Source organism: Lytechinus variegatus, chromosome 18 (assembly GCF_018143015.1).
Source record: "Lytechinus variegatus isolate NC3 chromosome 18, Lvar_3.0, whole genome shotgun sequence".
In the NCBI taxonomy this organism is placed as follows: domain Eukaryota; kingdom Metazoa; phylum Echinodermata; class Echinoidea; order Temnopleuroida; family Toxopneustidae; genus Lytechinus; species Lytechinus variegatus.
In genome coordinates, this window is record NC_054757.1 from 19966787 (window position 1) to 19987629 (window position 20843).

At 38.4% G+C, this 20843-nt stretch overlaps 1 protein-coding gene across 2 annotated transcripts in view; it reads right to left on the reverse strand.

Moving 5' to 3' along the window:
- Positions 1-2990: 2990 nt before the first annotated feature.
- LOC121432245 (paired box protein Pax-2a-like) overlaps positions 2991-20843 on the reverse strand; it is a 38150-nt gene continuing 20297 nt past the window's right edge. For both annotated transcript variants that reach the window (XM_041630099.1, XM_041630100.1), the window contains exons 5-9: positions 6612-6790; positions 5896-5989; positions 5459-5599; positions 4578-4688; positions 2991-3821 (exon numbers count right to left, since the gene is read on the reverse strand). In XM_041630099.1, coding sequence (XP_041486033.1) covers positions 3373-3821; positions 4578-4688; positions 5459-5599; positions 5896-5989; positions 6612-6790 — 974 coding nt within the window. In that variant the 3' untranslated portion in view covers positions 2991-3372. The remainder of the gene's footprint in view (positions 3822-4577; positions 4689-5458; positions 5600-5895; positions 5990-6611; positions 6791-20843) is intronic.

Here is a 20843-nt window from a genome sequence, read left to right on the forward strand (position 1 = left end):
GATTTCAATATTTCTCTATATACTCATAGCAACAAGAGCGTCGCCTGTGTTTTGTTTATTTGGTGACTCAAAGATGAGTCTGAACTATCTTAAGGATAAAAATAAGAATATCAACCATTCCCCCCACCCATGCTCTTCCTTTTATCTTCCTGGTATACTTCAACGTCCCCCCCCCCCTCTTTTTTTTTAATCAACATTTATTTCAAAAAATAAAAGCATTGAAACAACTTCGAAAATTTAACAATAACAGTGGAGGTATATAGCAACTCTGTAAGCAGTGCTTGTGACGAGTGCACCGTAACATAAAGAACAATTAAACGGGGATGCCCCTTCCCCTGCATATCAATTAAGATAATTATCGCACTCTTCTGGAAACGAACAAAAAATATTAAATATCCTGAGGTCATGATATCCTGAACTAAAAATTCAAGAAAAATTGTTAAATATTGGAATTATATTAAGTGCAAATATACAAATACATATATCAGTGCATCCTGAAACTGAACACTGTCTTTTTTTCCTTCTAAATTACAAAATTGTTTTCATACAATTTATGCTTGATTGCGTAGTCTCGCACAGAATCGTGACAAGTATGTCAATGTTTGTTACGTAATCTAAAGAAATTTAATTTAACGAAAAATCCGCGTGCGTAAACATAAAATTGTAGTCCGTGCCATAAAGAGTTATAGTTTCATGGGTGTCGATCGGTATTCTTGGTTGGGGGGGATGATTGACACAATTTTTTTGTGGTTTGGGATCTTTCAACATTACCCCCACTAAAATCACAAATAAGGGCATTTGGGAGTGGTTGATATGCATGATGATCTTGGAAATTCCTTCATTGTTGGAGTGTACTTTACTTATATATATTTTTTTTTGAAAATTCAAATTGTGTTACAAGAGAGCCTATTCTAAACTCATGCGAAAGAAAAAAAATGACAAAATTTGTCTGGACCATGTACATAGTGATCTGTTTATTGAGCATGATGTATACACAGGGGCGTCGATCCATATTTCAGAGGGGGGGGGGACAAAATCATGAATCAACGTTCTAAAGGCGCTCTATCACTCAAAACAAACAAACTCACCCACCCACACATAGGCCTATATATATATATATGATTCATGAGAAAGAGACACATATCTCACCCTCACCAACAATGCGAGCGCGAAGCGCGAGCTGAAATTTTTTAGTATGACATGAAAACAGGAAAAATGTACCTGTTTAGGTTTGTTTGTAGTAACTCATGAGGAGGATAGATACATGTATCTCACTAGAGAACGAGCTGAAATTTCTTTATATTTTGACCTGAAAGCTTGATAATCTGAGCATTTTTGGTACCAATGATTGAGATGGTTATCTAGAAGAACAATAGATGCGAGCGCAAAGCGCGAGCTGAAAATTTTGATATTTCGATCTGGAAAAAAGAGACAGATTATTGGACGCTTTTGATAAAGAACAAGATATATATCCAACAAAAGATTATTGCAAATCGAAGCGGGAGTTCTTTTGAGGTTTAGAACTGAAAACAGGACATTCTATTCACGTATTTAATCATGAATAGTATGGGTTTTTGGTACAGAAATGATGCGAGCACGAACTGAAGAGCTTTATATTCCAATCTGAAAAGCAGACATTTTGAGCACGATTTTTAATCAAAATCGAGTTGGTATCTCAATCTCGCTTGCTGATTTAAGTGTAGCATTACAATCATATTTTTTTAGTTGCACATGCGGAATTATTGAGGATCGACGCCTCTGTGTATACAACCCGACTGGCAATATCTTTTTTCTTCTTAATGCATGATAAAATGCAGATTCGGACCAATTGAATTGAATTAAAACTAGCACAAGTTACAAACTGTGTGGCTTCTCGTGCACCATCGGGCTAACCGTCATTCCTTAGACGATTTATCTTGCCACCATTTTACTCCCGTTTATTTTTCCACCCTTTTGAATTAATTGATTTATTAAAATTAATTTACTCACCACTGGTGGGATGGAACACCCTATCAACAAAATTTGTTTTTCGTTGGGGTCCTTTTATGCCATGTGTTAGAAATATCATATAAATAAACATTTCATTCTTTTTCATCTTGAACCTTCACCCATTTGTTTAAAAGTCCTGCAAAACAATACACAAATTGAGAGGGAAACAAACTGATATATGGCATACTATAATCATCAATAATTCATCATGATCAATCTTCATTTTTCATCATTATTATAATTTTTCTACCCTAAATTATTGGGGGGGATGATAATACAGGCCATCCCCCCCACTTGAAATATTGGGGGGGATATATCCCCCCCATCCCCCCCGTGATCGACACCCATGAAGAGTTATAGTTTAGATCGAATACCGTAAACCCTCTATCTCTACAAACTGCTTTCCAAAGAATAGTTAATAAAAATAAAATATATTGAAAACAGAAAGAGACGATTACAATAATCCTATTGCACCAATAACACCTGGGAATCATATTTCAATGTTTTTTTTCTCTCTCTGTATTCTTCTTTGAAAAGCCTCACAAGCGAGAGCTGAATACAAGAGCAGAACGAATTTTTACAACGTCTGTTAAAAATCACATAATTTCAGAAATGTCATAAGGTTTGATCAAAACCTAGATAGCCAAGTGAATAAATAGTATGAATAAAAATGCAGCAAAGGGTCGTATTGTGCATTTATTTGTGCGTGTGTTCTAGTCGAGAAATGAAAAATCCCAAAACATTACGAATGGGAAAGAGAGAAAAATTCGAACCATAAACCTTTGTTCTACAAGTATAAAGCATTGCATTGCCCTTTCTATGATAAGGAAATAACGCACGATTTTTATGACCGTTGTGAACGGTATAAATACAAGACACACAATCACCAAAATAATATATTTTACACTACAAAAAACATGGTATATCTATATACAATAATTATAAAGGAAAACACTGAATATTTCTCTACACATTTCAGAGAAAGGCCCATTTTTTCGTAGAAAATAAATGTATATACAATAAGAACTGTCTGATAAACTTTTGTACAAGTAAAGAACAGAATAGGTGGATAATGATATTGAAGAAGATTATCTAATACAGTGTTAATCTGATTCCCCCGATTAAGGAGGATCACTAAACCCGGATCATCTCAATCAAGTGGAATACTAAGCCTTTCTGGCGGGAAATAGTCAGTTGCATTTAATTTGATCATTCTCCATTTTGATCCTGGTATATAAGGTTTGATCAATACAGTTTGTTCAAAAGGCATGATAATAGTTGAATACAGCAAAAATGCTCATTTCCAGTCGAATTAATTGAAACCAGCAATTAGCAGACTCGGTGGTGCAGGAGTTATGAGCTAGTTGGTGATGGATGGTGGTCCTAAACGGTAGGGGTGCCGTTTGTTACCCCTGTGCGTAGATCTAGAACGTTTGTACCCCTCTGCTCCCCACTTGGACCAGTTGAGATGACGACGACATTGCTGTCTGGCGACGACGCCATCGTGGTTGCTGCGATGTCATGGGGACTGTGCCGCATCTGTTGCGGATGGTGTTGCTGTTGTTGCGGGGGTTGCGCCGCCTGTTGCGGGTGGTGGTTGATGCCTGGGGTGCTGTTGCCACCAGACGGGGAGGTGGTGGAGACGTTCTGTGGCGATATCACCCTGTTGTGGTGTTCCCCGATCAACCCCGATGGATGTAGATGCGCGTTGTGGCTTTGAGAGTGCACTGACGCGTATTGCTGGTGCTGCTGCGGATGCTGCTGGTGTTGCGGGTGACTGTTCTGGTTGTGCGTCGACATCTGAGCGTTTGCCTGAGGACTGCCTTGTTTTGCTACAGAAGGGGCAGAAAATAGGTTGGGAAGAGTTACTTCATAGATTCCCCCTACTGGTTGGTATAGTCTTTTCATGCATCATAAATGTTGATGGTTGGTGGAAGGATGGATGGTTATTGGGTTCGGGCGAGAATGGTTGGGTGAACGGGAGGATGGGATGAAGAAAAGAAAGAAAGAGACAAACAGAATACAATAAGTTATAACACACATAGGTTACACAAAGGAAAAGGTCATGACAAAGGTAGGAAACATACATAAGGGATGGTCATAAGGAGTATATATCACAAGAAACAATGATACAAAATGCATATGCCTGTTTTCAAATCGAGTTAGACATTAGTCAGCATGCATATTTCAAGGAATATCAAATAATACTTTAGTCTGTTGAATCCAAAATACATGCAATTCCTGAAGAGATTAATCCTCATTACTGAAATTCACAAGGGGAGGAAATAAAAACTACAATAGACGTTGGAATTGCGTTTATCATAAACCACATCTCCAGTGAAATTTGAGAAATAAAAATCCTTTCCCCAGATTATTATATTGAACTTGATGAAAATAAAAGATAAATATACTTGTAGTTGTGGAAGAAAATACTATTTTTTCTTGATGTAAGTTTAAATTACTTGAATGAATAATATATGTCGCCGTGATCTGTTAGCAATGTTAGTAATTTCACACACAATAGCTAGTCTCTTCACAAGCCGTATCCGGTTATAGCTGTGACTGATAATACTTACAGTTCTACTTACTTAGCAGGCTCTGGCTCCCGGTATATCGCTGCCATTCATTGTAATGGCCTGGAACAGAGAACTGGGCGTGCGGGTGGTTGTACTGTGAAAATTGACCTGGAGAATATTCACCTGTGGAGAAAAAAAGTAAGCGATGAAAAAATTACAAATTAGAAATTGAGTGAAACTTGAAGAAGAGATGTAATCTAGAACCTTAGGGCCCGTATTCTGAAGTCTTTTTTTTCAAAACTCTGGTCTAAAGTTTTGGGCTTGGGATAGTCAATCGTGACATAAATCTATAACAGGAGAGGTTCAATGAAACTGCTCATTTGACCCCCAAGTCATTCTTAACTATCTGGAAAAGATGAATAACATGGGTGCTTCACAATTGAAGAATGAGGAGAGCACAATAAACGTGAGAAGTATACAATGTAAACAAAATTTCGACATGTCTGGCTTCTTATAATATCATTACAGAGTTAGACCACGGTTTAAGTTGAATCTGGCTTCAAAGTTCCGGCAGAAATGTATTTTTTTTTTGCTTTTTGCTTGTCAAGAAATTGTTTGTCCCTCATAGACAAGCTTCAACTGCTACGTCACTGCATCACAGAGAATATTGCTAGGTTATGATTTACTATTGTGTTATTGGTTACAGCATTATATCATAGTCTCGACCAATTCTGTGAGCCTGTATTGAAGTTTTACAGACATGACAGACGTGCATCAATCAGATATGATTAGTTACATATTGGACCGACAGTTAACGTGACTATCCAAAAGACAAGACAAGGGCTCGAACCTGGAACCTCTAAATCAATCTGCAACTTCCCGAATTAACTTGGATACAGGCGCATGCCACAACGCCCGTTTTAGTCTCATTTCAAGATGTTTTGTGTACTCACCCTCCCTTCCGCCGTGACTGTAGGAGCCACCGCCGGGTGGAAGCACTAGAGGAGGCACGATGCCGGCCACCGAACCACTGGAATAACCGCCTTGAGACGAGGCTGGGTAGCCATGTAGAGGAGTCATATCGCGACTCTGACCTGGAGATGAAGAAAAGATGATTGAGTATAATATAGATAATATTGATACTTTGAAAGATTTGAAAGTTTTAGATTATGTTTTAGTTTAAGTCTCATTTCTTCCATTTCATCTACCTTCTCCTCTTTCTTCTCCTTCCTACTCTTCTTCTTTTTCTTCTTCTAGTTTTCTTCTTATTCTATTTCTTTTTACTTTTTTCTCATCATTATTAAATATTATCATCATTCTCCTCATCATCGTTATGTTTTTCCCTTATTTAATGTTATCATTACGAAACAAAATTTCAAAGCTACATTACCTGTTTGATGATAACCTGATGTAACCGCGTGGTGGCGCTGTGCTTCTAAATTCGCGTGGTGGTAGTCTGAAGCGCTTGAGATGGGCATACCGACCTGAGAAAAGAGCAAATTCATTTTTTTAAATAGCGGAGTGATTTTCGACAAAGACTTCTAGGTTGTGTTTTGTCATGAAGGGCATTTGACAATGCATTGTCTATGTTCCTGAATACGTCGTGAGTCATGGAAGCAACAAAATCCATTTTTGTTGCGACAGGAGGCAACTTTTTTTTTTTAAACAAGTGCACACCTAGTTATCAGTAATGCATATAGCATTTCCATTTATTTGAAAGCAGAATAAAAAAGCATTGTAGATTAAATGCCTTGCTCACGGGCATAGGTGCCGCGGCTGGGGATCGAACCCCGGACTTTCCACGTATAGTCAGGCGCCTTAGACTACTCGGCCACGGCACTTCCAGCAGCAACGGCAACTTGGCAGCATTCAAAGTAAAATAGCGCCATCAAACTTGCCGCGCCACAAATTTGGCGAAAGCGTAAGACTGTCTGAGAATGGTTGGAGAACAATAAACATTGACAACGCGGGGTGGACAACCTCGCACATGCGAAATAAGGCTAATTTCAACAAATTTAGCAGCTTCCGTATTATGGATGATAAAAATTACCGAATTATACATTCTTTCAAAGTAGAAATACTAATAAATATGGGAGTGATAGGTACCTGACCACGGGAATCCTGAGTGATATCCTTTCGGTAGACATCAGGGTAGAGTGATGGGTTGCATGCCTTCTCCATTGCCTCGATCTGATGGGGTGAGAAGGCGCCACTGTTGGTCTTCATCATCTTGCGGGCCTCTTCGGCCAAGATGGACTGGCCATCCTGCTGACCAGGGGTGCCATCTGAAAAGAGAAGAAAAGCAATATCGGGATAATGTCTTGGCAGTCCTTTCGTGAGAAAGTTTTTTCTTTCGAGAAAACTTGGTGATGAAGAGTTTCAAGTTTCATATGCACTTCTCGAAATCTTACAAAGGAAATGTTATAATTTATATAAATTTGTGTTGTAAATGTATCATAATGGATGTAGAAAATATTCAAAATCACTCATAGTGTAGTGACCATAATAATGTCACGTTGGACATAATATGTACCAGCATCGTTAAAAAAAATCGCCATTACGATAAATTTTAATTATTATTATAATATCATCATCATTACCAAGATCAATATCATCATTATAATTATGTGATCATTATCATCAATACCCTCATCATCATCACCATTATCATCACGATCATCATCATCACCACGATCATCATCATCACGATCATCATCATCATTGCCATCATCATCGTCGTCTTTATCATCACCACCATCATCATTATGATCATCACAAAACATGAGGAACATTCATCTTTATCATCACCATCAATACCCTCATGATTATCATCATCATCATCGTCATCATCATCAATATCATTTCCATCACCATCACTATCATCATTATGATCATCATAAAACATGGGGAACATTCAATATAAAAACTAATCAGCGAATTTAACGTGAAAGGGTGCCCTGAGCATTTCTGAGACTGTGAGTTGGCAACAGCTTCTTTGTACCCCAAACGTTTCTTGAAAGAAGCCAGTCCTCAATGGTATCAGCGAAACTATAACAAAACGTTTTTTTTTTCATCATCCAGTTGAGTGAAATACACAGGCCGTTTGCTTCTCGTATCCACTCTTATCTTTCAGCGAGGGATGGGAAAGTTCATCATTCTTCACGTTCTCTTATGCTACAGTCATTGCAACCTAACCGATTCCAAACCGATCGATGGTATGTTCGAAATAACGTAATAGCTTTGATCGGTCTGGAGTCGGTTTCGTTGGTTGAGACTGTCGCATTAACCTCACGTGAATTTTGGCATCCGCGAAGAGGCAAAAAATGAGTACAAAATAGCGATTTGCTCTTTATAATTCATATATCACACACGTTTCGTATAAGAACATTATTTGTACACTATCAGAGAGATAATATATAATTGTTGGGCATAACGAAATTAAGGCGTTATCATTGGTAAAAAGGCCATCTAAAGTTATGAAGTCTGTTTGCTGTCGAATGTGACCCGTGCATTACCATGTTAATGTACATTTAGAACAAGTATCGTTTCATTTTAATTGATGGTATAGTCCACTATGGCGCCCTCTTATCATAAGGTATTTACCATGTTTACCGAAAAGTTGTCACTCAAAGATATTAATTTCGATCGTCCAGTCCCGATATCAAAATTATGTGACAATTTCATTTGACGTTGCCAACCGCAGTGGGAGATTGTAAGGTCATAGACAAAATGGTGCTTTATGCACTCTTCCTAAAATAGTAGATTTTTTGTGTAAACGCATCACCAACCCGAGGATCCCAGAATAAACCACACGGTTACTTCTACTCATGTAACATTTCTCGGGTTGACTATTGAGATATGATATTTCATGGCTGGACCATTGATCTACAGTCTGATCTAGAGTTTGACTGGACCACGAAAGATACGATGCCGGCATAGGTGTCGAGTGACATCCCAAGAATAGCCTACTTCTGTTGGTTTTGGTAACCAGACTTATGATGATTTGTCTCCTGTTCGTGATATGTTTATAATGCCCGTGATAATGTCAGAAGGCATCATTCTCCCCCCCCCCTCCCTCGTCCAACCCCCTCTGCTTATTTTCTGTCTGAGGGTATGCACGAAACAATGGCTTGCTTTGGGTGATGGTAAGAGGACGAAGTGTAACGCAAGAGGAAAGGAACCTTCGGTCGGCGTCGACCGAGCTCCGAGGTCGGGGAGAGCGACGACATCGGATCTAAACTGTCAGTGAGTTGGCGATCTCTGCTTACAAATTGACGAGTTGGAATACCTATATATCATGCTTCAACAATAATGAATGGGCCGTCTGTTTGGGCCATGTGGTGGCAGATATACATGTAGATCTTCTACCCTTTGTCAGCATACACTGGTGGTTTTGATATGCCCATTAAGTACTTCAACTTCAATCAATCCCAATTATGATTGTGACACATATTCATATATTAGAATAACATTTTCTTTTTCCGCTTTGGCGAGAGATATGAGAGCGACAAATATAATTATGCAGCTTCACCAATACTGGTAGTCGTAGCCATAACATACGGGGCGGGAGCCAAGTACAACTACATGATTTGCGTTTATATTGTTCGTTGTATTCACACACACATAAACAGAATTGGAGCAAATGCCCGAAATCGCAAAAGTATCATATCTTAGGCGGGAAGAAAACGCCTCAAATATTTTTTTTAAGCGCAATAAAAAAATACCTTAAGATCATACACATTGTGCATAATTTCCTACTAGACAATAACAATTTACTGCAAGAAAGGATAAGGATAGTATTGATACAGATTCAACTGATAGCATTGATTAAAGAAATAAAAAGAAAAGGTATGTATTATGATAATGACTCATTGTACTTAAAGGAAAAGTCCACCCCAACATAAAGTTGATTTGAATAAGAAGAGAAAATTCCAACAAGCATACCACTGAAGATTTCATCAAAATAAGATGCAATATAAGAAAGTTCTGACATTTTTAAGTTTTGCTTGTTTTCACAAAATGGTTATATGCACATGCTGGTCGGTATAAGCAAATAAGGGAACTGACGACATTACTCACTATTACTTTTGTATTTTATCATATGGAATAATCTATTTTTCGCCTCATTGTCCTGTGAAACACTTTTATTTTTATTTAAATTATCATTTTTTAACATTTTATGGTTCAGTCAAGTTGGTAATTATTGTCAAATCTGTAAAAATTGAGATATTGTATATCATTCAAACAATAAAAAAAAGAAATGGTGAGTGAGGGACATCATCGATTCTCTCATTTGCATGTGACTAAATTATGCATATAACCATTTTGTGAAAACTAAGCGAAATTTTGAATTGTCGTAACTTTTCTTATCTTATATCGGATTTTGATGAAATTTTCAGCATAACACTTGCTTGTTTTTCTCTATTGATTCAAATCAACATTTTTCTGGGATGGACTAGTCAAATCTATCATGTGGCTCATTATTCCTTTGCTACACTCGTGAGCGAGGTAGATTATTACAGGTACACATACCATAGTCAGGGTTACCGGCTAGAGCCATGATGGTAGTCACCATCCCGCCAGACGGCCCGGCTAGGATTACCCCTTGATTGCTGTCAAGAAAGAGGACTGGTAAACTGGACACTATCACAACACTGAGAAATGTAAACTTAGAACATGAAGCCTGGCTCTCGCAGTCTGGGCAAGAGGTTTGGTCGATTTCTGGATTTCAAACAAGCCTCGTCAAAATCAAATCTGATTTCAGAAATGTTCTCTATCCGTAAACAATTGAGCACTAAAATATACACATTCGTACATGATCTGAATCAGGGGCGTTCCTCACTTTCAAAGGGGGGGGGGCACACTGGTGTTTGAAGGGCATTTTTACATTACAAATTTCAAATGGGCCTCTCAAAGGTAGGGGGGCACGAGCCGGCTGTGCCCCCGTGGATCCGCCAATGATCTGAATAGGTTTCTTCTTTTGAAGCCAATATCCGTGGATTCATATAAAGGAAATACATGTCACCGAAAAAGGGGTTTTGCTACAGGGCCCCAGTGTTTATAAACGGAAACATGAATCATAACGCAATCATTATGAAATAAACAGAATATGAAATAAACAGAAAAAAAAACATTGGACAAAGTGGGATATTTAACGACAGCCATTTTCTTCTTCTTCTCCGTCTTCTTCTTTTTAAGGGGTGGTGGGCATTTTTTCCCATCCAAGAGGCACGAATTAGGCTAATACATAATATATCCAGATATGTGTATTTGTCCGGGTATTTGTTTAAGTTGAGTTGCCTTATAAGAGCACGGCGACGTAAAGCCTTCATATCTGATTGATACACGTCTGACAAAACTCAAATACACACACAAAGCCTTGAGTCTGTATACTTTCGTCCCACCTCCCCCCTCTTATTTTACCCTGTCCGAATCTCTGATGGGTTAAAAGGATGTTTCGATCCCGTGTACTTCGACATTCTACCTAACAGTAGAGGAAAATTGTGCAGGAAATCTCTTGGGATGGCCGTCAGATCTATCAAGTTCCTTTCATTTTACCTGACACTGCCCTCTAAAATACTTCTCCTCCAGTCATATTGCTTTTATCTTTTTCTTTACCCCTCTCATGCCGAACCTCCCTTACAATGTCCCGTTCAACATCTGTCGCGCAGTAGCAACGGCGGTTCGACCCGGCTCCGTTTATTAAGTACGCGTGTCGCCGTAATGCCCCCACCCTGGCTCGCACGCTTTTCTAGTTAGTAAAAGCAGCAGGCGTCGAAGAAATCCGATCCTTGCCGAGCGCCGTTCGGCTCAATTTCGACCATCCGCGCGAGCTAGAGACCCCCGGAAAAATGTACATCCCAAAGTCAACTAAGCCTGACGAAGAACAAGAGAATCGACTTCCCAGGTTGCCCAACTGTCTTTAAGTATTAAGTACCGCCTAATTCAGATCCCATTTGTTGGTTTTTAGATTTCGTAATGCCTCGCGGCAGAGGGATCGAGTACTGCCGAAAAGATCTCTAGCTGGAAACATGCATGCCCCTGTGTCAGGGGACCTTCCGACCGTGTGTACGAAACGTACAGTTCAGTACTGTCTCTGAGCAACTGATGACATCACAAGATACCTTTAATCTTGGCAGAAGCAGCCTCTAAACCAGATTAACGGTCTTTGTTTCACCGGAACCTCTATTGCATTAGCTTTTGCAATTTTTAAGGAAATGTCAAATTAATTTTTAGGCCAATAGCTGAATATGAGGAAATATGAAATATAGTCTTGCGACCTCATTGATTCATAGTGATGTATAAAACGCCCATTTAAAAAAAAGGAAATTCGTTCATACAAATGCCCTTTATTTCCTTTAAAACGGTAATCATTACAGCTTAAAACGCAGTAACAAGAACAGATAAGTTTGATATTAAATAGCCATAGGTCTATACTGAAAAGAAGAGGGAAACAAATAGAAGTGAACTTATCAGTGGTAAATGTTATCTTACATTGATTTCAGTAACAACTAATTGACAAAAAAAATAATCACAGATCTATATAAATTAATAAGCACTGTATTTAGACCTCTGTCATAAACATATTTTCACCTACACATTTTAATGACCTACAAAAAGTGCATTTTATGACCTCACCACTTCTCTTCTTTCCATGAACATAGTAATTCCTATCTGCCTTTATATTCGAACGCTTTAGGTAATCCCATAATGATACTATTCATTATTAAAAGGGGTCCGGAATCTTCAAAATAATGGGGAAGGGTCTGGCCTGGGGATGTATACTGCCAAGTTATCGAACGATTTTTCTCTGTATCACGTAGATATCGACAATTATTTCTAATTTCGCATCAAGGAAGGCGAGTTCTAAATGTCAAAAAAGTGAATAGAAGATCAACAACGCTACATCATCCGATAAATAGGGTTCGGGAAAGTTTAGATTTATTTCAAACACTTGTAAAGCAGATACTTGGTTGATTTGCAATTACAAGATTTGTTTTTTTTCTATTTTGTGTCTCAAGATTTTCGTTAATCAGTTTAATGGGCACTAGTGCGATTTAGGATATTATTTTTGAATTGTTCTCGTTTTAACTATCCATCTCTTACCTTCCCCCCCAAAAAAAAAAAGATATTTGAGTTTCTTTTCATGTGAAAATGAAAGGGAATTAAAGGGAAAATGCTGAGAAACACAAAAAGCTATAATCATGTATAGCTTTATTTTAAATGACATGGAATGGACGATAGAAATAATAACATCAATATTCATGTTGAATGTTCGTGTATTGTACTATATTTGAAACTAAAAAAAAGAATATAACGATTCATATGCCACGTATGTACACAGGTCTTGATGCATGCATCCGAATGCCCTATAAACAGCATTGAGGATATAATGCGACCATGCCGGGTATATATTTTCTTGAAATTAGCGGACATGTTTTGTCAGGAAAACTCATTTATTTTCTTGTATTAAATCAACCTTATCAAGACCCTTAATGAGCCTGAATAGGTTCTATTTCTGTCCCAATTTCTCTTCCTTTCATTCATTAATAAACCTTTATCGACTATGTTGACAGGTATAGCATAAGCCTTAGATCGCTTGCTGTTGTCCTATTGTATACGCCCAAAACCATTGTTAAGAGAAACCCCCTCATCCCCCTCTTCTCTTTGACCCCCACTGACTTAAAATCAACTCCTTACTTTAACTAATAGATCAATCCTTTGAAGAATGGATCTTGGCTTTTAATCTCTCCTGGGTCCTTCTTTGGGTGGACTATCAATTTCCGTTCTCTTTTTAATCCCGAGGCTTGGGTCTTTTGAGAAGAAATGTACCCTCGGCCATCCCATTCTTTTCTTAAAACGCTACTTAACCGCGCTCTATTACTGGCTTAGAGAAGCCGTTAATTCGAGACTACACCAAGGGCTACCTCTAATTGAAAACATGGCTGCCACTCGAAGGCTGATCCTTGTGTGTTTATTCAAATCAAATTGGTGTCAGTTTTATTCTCATCAATAATCACATGTTTTTCCATTTTACTTATATTTCACATCGTTAACTTCGGTTCTCTGATGAGACAAGATAAATTTATTTAAAAAAAAGTGTCTGCTCAATATAGTCAGACAAAATCATACATAAAAACATATGCAAGTATACCGACATATAGATGTATATGCAGGAAGAGGTATTAAATTATAGAGGTTTATATGTATTAATGCCAGTAAAAGGTTAAATTTCGACAAAAAGGTTATTGGAAAATGAAAAAAGAATCGTTAGAAAGGGAAAATCTGACATCATTTTACACAAAACATTTGACCATAATCATGATAATGATGATTAATGGCAACTTCATGCGGGTAGGCACCGGACAATCGCATGGGGTTATCATGTGTCAAGATGTCTTATACTCTCCTCTATGTTCTGGGAATTCTTATTTAAATCATAAATATGTTATATGACATCATTGAACAGTTGATATTGATAATCAAGGAAGTACCAATGAATAGAAAAAATGGAAGATCTTGAGGTCATCTATGTAGTCAAGAACAGATCTATACAAGAGTGTTTTTTTATATAAAGAAGGATCCTCCTATGAAACTGACAATGACAATTACATTCGAACACCATAATCAGCCACCCTTATATCATACTGCTTACAACCATCATCCAACTCGGATACCTACTCGAAGCGACAGTGAACGAATTTTCATATTCAGGAAATACAAAAACCCTCTCTCGCATCTGCCTTCGTCATTTTCAAGCTGCGTAAGCGCTAAATATCCATGTCTAATTTCATGAAGATTTTGCCGGCTGGAAAATCATTATTTTGAGGCGAAATTGAAGAATGAGAATAGTAATACGAGGTAAAGTACAGAACCATATCCCCCGCCAATCTTTCACAATCTTATATACGTTGGTGGTGGCTCCGTGGACAAGAATAATCTCGTTCTTTAAACAACATGTGAAGGGGATAATGATATTCTTCAGAGTACAAAATATCCATGGTTTACAATTATACATATAACCACGTGATAAGAACGACTGAATTACATAATTATGTATGGTTTCGTAAATCCAAAATCAATCCAAGGAAACATTCAAATCCAGGCTCCCGAATCAACCAACATCTTGATTTGATTTCATTTAATTTGATTCAATTTGATTTTGTTTCATTTGGATGATTTTTTTTTGGGGGGGGGAGTTATCCATATTACACATTGCATACGTGACAATACTTACACGTTTATACAAACACTGCAAGGCCGTTGCTTGGGTATTCATGGTATATTTATACTCGATAGAATTCCTCTTCTTTCATTTGAAAATAAAATGATAGAGAAAAATGCGCCGAGCGTAAGAGCAGCGAATCAAATTTATATTAGCGAAATGATAGTTTCCCCCCTTAAAGCTCAAGGGATGATGACGGGGTGGATTACCCGTGACAATCAGGGGAAAAGAGGTCATGGATGGTAAGGAAGATGGGCGAGATATATTAAGAGGGTTAATGAGGACGCTCCTAGGGTTACCGTCGATGTCATTATTAGCCCGTATTAGATCCTCATTGGTAGGGAATGGGGGAATACTAAAAAGGGGGATGGGTGGGGTGTCATTATCGGTGGACAGGTGTAGTAAGCATTGGATGGGGAGGGGTAATCACTGTGTTGGGTATATAGAGAATCTGATAGAGAAGGGGCGGTTGGTAGAGAGGGGGGGGGGCTGGCTTTGGGGTAAAACTAGGGGCATCCACTGAGGTGCGTAAGATGAATTGGGGTGCAGAGTTGTTGTACACACTTATCCTCGCATTAAGGGATGTGGGAAGGTGATGGGGGATGACGAAAAAATCCTCTACTAGTTTTTGTTTTTGTTCATATAATTTATTTCATAAAGTAATTCATGTCCATAGTACACCCCTCAGGACCACGATTTCGCTACGCCCCCCCCCCCACTCCCCAGTTTGTCCGATTTCAATATATGCCAACAGAGAAGTAAACTCAATAATATTGACAAATCACAAAAATAACTTCTCACAAAAAATGGCACCTATAATAATGCTGAAAGTGAATGCGATGTAGTTTGTGTTTGTAAATTTTGTGAAACGTAGACCATGGTTAGAGAATGAGACTATCATATCATCAGTGAAAAGAATCATGAGAATGGAAAATAGAAGTAAGTCGTTAATTGAGATCGCAGTCTCGCTCTCATCCTCCTCCTGAGCCTGCCTGTCTTGGGAGGCTGACAATGAGATAGGGGGTGGTTTGAATCTCTCGATTCGTGGGGACATCATCCTTCATTCCGTTCTCCGCGTTCGACGTCCGTAACAGAAGGTTGCAAGTCGACATATATGAAACGGCGAAATAGGGACATAACTGCACATCAGAGTGCAATCATCTGTATATAGTCAGAGTGTCATCACAATTGTAATCACATTTCGCCTTATTGTGTATTTTTATTGTTGAAAATTCGAAATGCAAAATATAATCATCATAGATCATATAATCCCAAGTCTACGAAATAGTTTGAAATATCAATTAAAAGGTCTCCATATTTTCTCTAGGATTTGTTTAACAATTGTTGTTCGGAAGGGTCACATAACTGATATGTTTGACATGATATTAAAAATACAAATTGGAAGAAATGAATGGCTTGAGTTATTGTTCAAAGATGTGTTCAAATGGGTAAAACCAACGGTATTCCTTCGTCGATTCTTACGTAAATAGCATGTACATTAAAAGGCGACTTTTCGAAATGAAAATGAGTGATTTGGTAATAGCTACCCTCTGGCATTCACATGCGTGACTCGATGGATATGAAAAATGGAAATACGGGGTCCATCCTAAGATAATAATTGTTCATCGTCCGTATCATTGATCTCTTTTCAATATGAACCACTGCCAAAGAATGTAGATCAGTGTTGGGAGGCTGTATGCAAGGACCGATTTGCTCTCATTTGTTTATACGGTCCCTTTTATATAACAAATTGTATTGTTGATAAAATGGTGGGTTGTATTTGGGTTATTGCCCTACGTTTACAAAACTCTGACCCCCCCCCCCCCCCCCCCCCCGCTACACACAAAAACACAGACAGCTATATAAAGTTGGTGAGAGGATTTCTCGGGGTTTGTTTTAGGGGGTGCAGCACTTGCTTTTCTTTTTAGTTTGGTATCTACACGAAGTAATGATTACTATTCTTGAATTGTAACTGTTTCATTAAAGTCTAAAACTTAAACATAAACCCTAATCTCTGATCTTGTACAATTTTATTGTACTTTTGTTTGCTTGCTTGTTTTTTTGCACAATTTGTAATTGTAACTTCATGAAAGATAATACATTGTAATACAATTGGAACTTATATAGGGGTATTGTAATTGTTGCACTTTCATTATGATCTTCTACATTCAAATGATATGCTCATTGCTAAAGGTATCATCTGACATAAGCATAGCAAGCTCATTTAATCCCGTCCAATGTTAAAAATCGTAGGCATGTCCATAAATAAATTGCAATATTTTACTTTTTTACCTTCTGTTCTTATTCTTCGTATTGAATGTACCTTTATTTAAGAGCTGATAAAATTCCATTTCTAAGCTATATCCAGACGGGATTATTAAGTGGAACTTCGGACCAGTAGTCGTTGGTCCCCAGTGGTCCCAAAACGAGCCAATAATATCGTCAGTTCGCGTACTTTATTGTGAGGAGTCTCTGCCCTTTGGGGCATATTACAGAGCTCCTCGAGCGGGGTGGGCACTGATGCGCGTCACCCCAGCTCCGGCGGGACTATAGAATGACGCTACGCTACACGATTTGATTTCCCCTGAAAAAAAAAAAAGAAAATGTAGCTACACGACTGTCGTGAAATCGGAATGCCGCCGTGGATAATCAACGCAGGGTGAAGAAACAGTCCCCCTTTCAAGATTAAAAGGGTTAAAATTACGACTTTATACACACGCAGGGAAAATACAGTTTTAGTTGATAGACCCGAAACTGTCACTATATACATAGCCTTTGTGAGTATACTATAACCCTTCGAAATATCATATTTTGGTCATTAGTTCTTCCCACCGAATGAGGCATCATTGGTGGAGTTTATGAATCTAAAATTGATATTTCGCAATGAAAGGAGAATGAGTAGAAAACACAAATGTATTAACGTATTGGCTTAACCCAAAATGATTAATTTATTACCGTATCGTTAAAATGACATTGTAATGCTGTATAACTATAAGCCGAAAAATAACAAATACAGCATTTCTAGTAAACCAAGCACTACACAAGGTCTTACAAACCCCAAGAAATATTCTCTTATATTCTTTTATTAAACCCTAAGCAATTTATTATCTGGCAACGCGAGGACAACCATGTAGAGACAGTAACTCCAGGCCGACCGTCACCCGAATGACGCTTCGTCATCCTCCGCTAGTTTGCTCATAACGTGGTAGACTCATCAGCGAAGCCGTGATGCATGGAAAGAAATTCGTTGAAGTTTGTCCCAAGATGCCAATTTACCCACATTCTATTTTTTTGTATTCAGAGATTTTTTTATTCACCTTTTTTCTCATCGGAGCCTTGAAGTTACGGTGTTAATTAGAATGCTTTTTTGTGTGACGTACTTTTAATATTACTTATTTGATAATAATATTCGTTGCTGTCATCAATTTTATCATTCAATCACCATTATCATCATCATCGTCGTCGTCTTCAACCTTTTATTGCTTTCATTGTTATCATGACCATTGTTACACGATTAAGCATTGTCATGATTAATATCATAATCATTATTACTACCATAGGTTACCATTATTATTGTTATTATTATTATTAGTAGTAGTAGTAGTAGTATAAGTATATATCTATTTTCATTTTCATTATGATTTTCATTATCATTAAACATCATCATCACCATTCTCATCGTAAGGAAATACGAATATTATTTTGATCAATTCTATTGAATCATCACAATCATTATCACCATAATTATCATGGTTATTAGAGGTGAACAGTTTTAGAAAAATCTTTAAAAGGAGGGGATGTTATTTTCTGATTTATATTTTTTTATAATAAAAAAACATAACAAACACTTCAATATATTCCCCCTTTGTTGTGTAACCCCCCCCCCCCCCCTCCCTCTCTCTCTCTTTCTCTCTACTCTTCATTCAAAATAGTTCCGATTTTTTTTTACCCTTCCCTCTTCCCGTGAAACAGAGCCGAAAATCCGCCCGCCAGGCAGTGATAATGCCCCCGGTTCTGATATAATATTCTTGTCCGATTTAAATTGGAAATATGATTTTCGCGTCGTCGATGATTAAGTGCGCATCGTACGTGACTCACTGTTCGCTTGTATCCAATACATGTGTTCGAATTACAACACGCTGTTGACGATAGCGTGGGACGCATTCGAAATGTCGCAATTACCAAAGCGAAGTCGCCTCCATATACAGTACATGATATAAGCTTACACGGATACTGATATTGATAGGAATATTGATGATGGCGATGATGAATGATAATGACGATGATGATCATGATGATGGTGATGACGATTATGATGACGACGGCGATGGTGGTGGTTGTGGTGGAGGTGGTGCTGAGGATAGTCAAAATGGTGATGGTTATGATGATAATGATGACGACGACGATGATTATGTTGTTGATGATGATGATGATGATGATGATGGCAATAGGCATGATGGGCGGTATATTTTGCCATCATTACCACGCTATTATGCACTTAATTCCCCCATCTTTCTATTTTCCCGCACATCTGGAATATTTTTTGTTACATTTTTGGTTGTGCTGTTTTTGATAAGTTGGTCTTTAATAATCATAATTCGAATTTAAACAGGATCGCCAGATGGCACTAGGGAAAGGAACGAATTAGACATGGAGGGATCGAAAACGCAAACACATTATTAATGAAACAATTCAGAAAATGAGTTCACTTTCAGAATTAAAAAAAAAAACAAATGATACAAAGTGAAGACGATAAGAGTGTGCATGAGCTGCCAAGAGCTTGTCATAAATATTACAGTCACTTTGTTCATGCTTTATCGTTTATTTGGTCATTCTGTGTTTGACTGAATGGAAGAGTTTACTTATTACGGTCTAAGATTCTCACAGGACGTTCTTGAGTTAATAAACCGAAAGGGGCTTAATTAAAGGAATTCTCATGAGGAGGAGATGTTGGGAGGGGGAAAGGCAAATCATGTAGACACTAATACCCTTGACGTTGAAACACAAACAATAATAGTACCCTCTCCATGCCGACATTACGATGTTACTCAGCCTTGAATAGAGGAATGCAGTGGCAGATGGATCAGAGAGCAACGAGGGTTGGAGACGCTCAAATGAACACATCTTAGGGTAAAACACGACGGCCGGTCCCTTTTCCTACCCCCTTATACGCTATGTTATACCCTTCCTGGTATCAGAGAGGCGCCACGCGTTACCCCCGACGTAAACTTACCCCCATCCGTCTGCGCGACGCACCCCCATTCCAAGCACTGGGATGGGTACATGCTACAAAGGTGCGGCCTCTTGTACGCCGAAAAAAAAGCCCCTGGAGGTTTCGACTTTTAATAACATACTTTATCTCGCTTAAATGACAAAATTATAGCTTCTCGCTACTACCAGAGGCTGATGAAGTGTAAATTACTGCCCAGGGCGACATTATTAGCCCCCATCTCGCCAGCGAGATGAAGGCAAAGTGAATGGAGATGGATGTTTCATGGAGACGGCGAGGGGGGAAACGGAAAGGGTTAGTGAGATAAGAACGAGTCTTTAAATACTTTTAAATCAAGCGTGGATAAGGGCCTTTGGTGGGAGATGGGAGTTGCGAAGTGTCAAGTTCGGATCGAATGGATGTAGAAAAGGCGCAATAACAACACGAGTTCTGTTGACTTATGGTCTATAATTATGACACGCCATGATGGTTCTGTTTTTCAGCCTTCTTCACGTCTGCCGTATCTCTACGACCATCACGTTAGCCGTTGAACCCTTACCACATCAAGTCAAGTGTTTAAATGTAATCTCTACCAAGCATCTTAGATTCATCCTCCATCCCCTACCCCCCCCCCTACCCCGCATCTTGCCACATCCATCCTTCTCCTCTTAAGATCTTAAGTGGCAGTGCGCCGCGAGTTGAGAGGGTTGTTTGCATTACTATTGTTCCCCTTTACCAACTTGAATCTCGATCACTTCCAGCCATCAATTAAATACGATTTGTTAAGAATAAACACCTCTTTCATTAGTCCATTTATAGCGCAAAAGAAAAAGAATCATGTGAAGTGTTCCCTGAGGGTTGTATAATCTTCTGTAGGCATATATAAAACAACATTCCCAACACT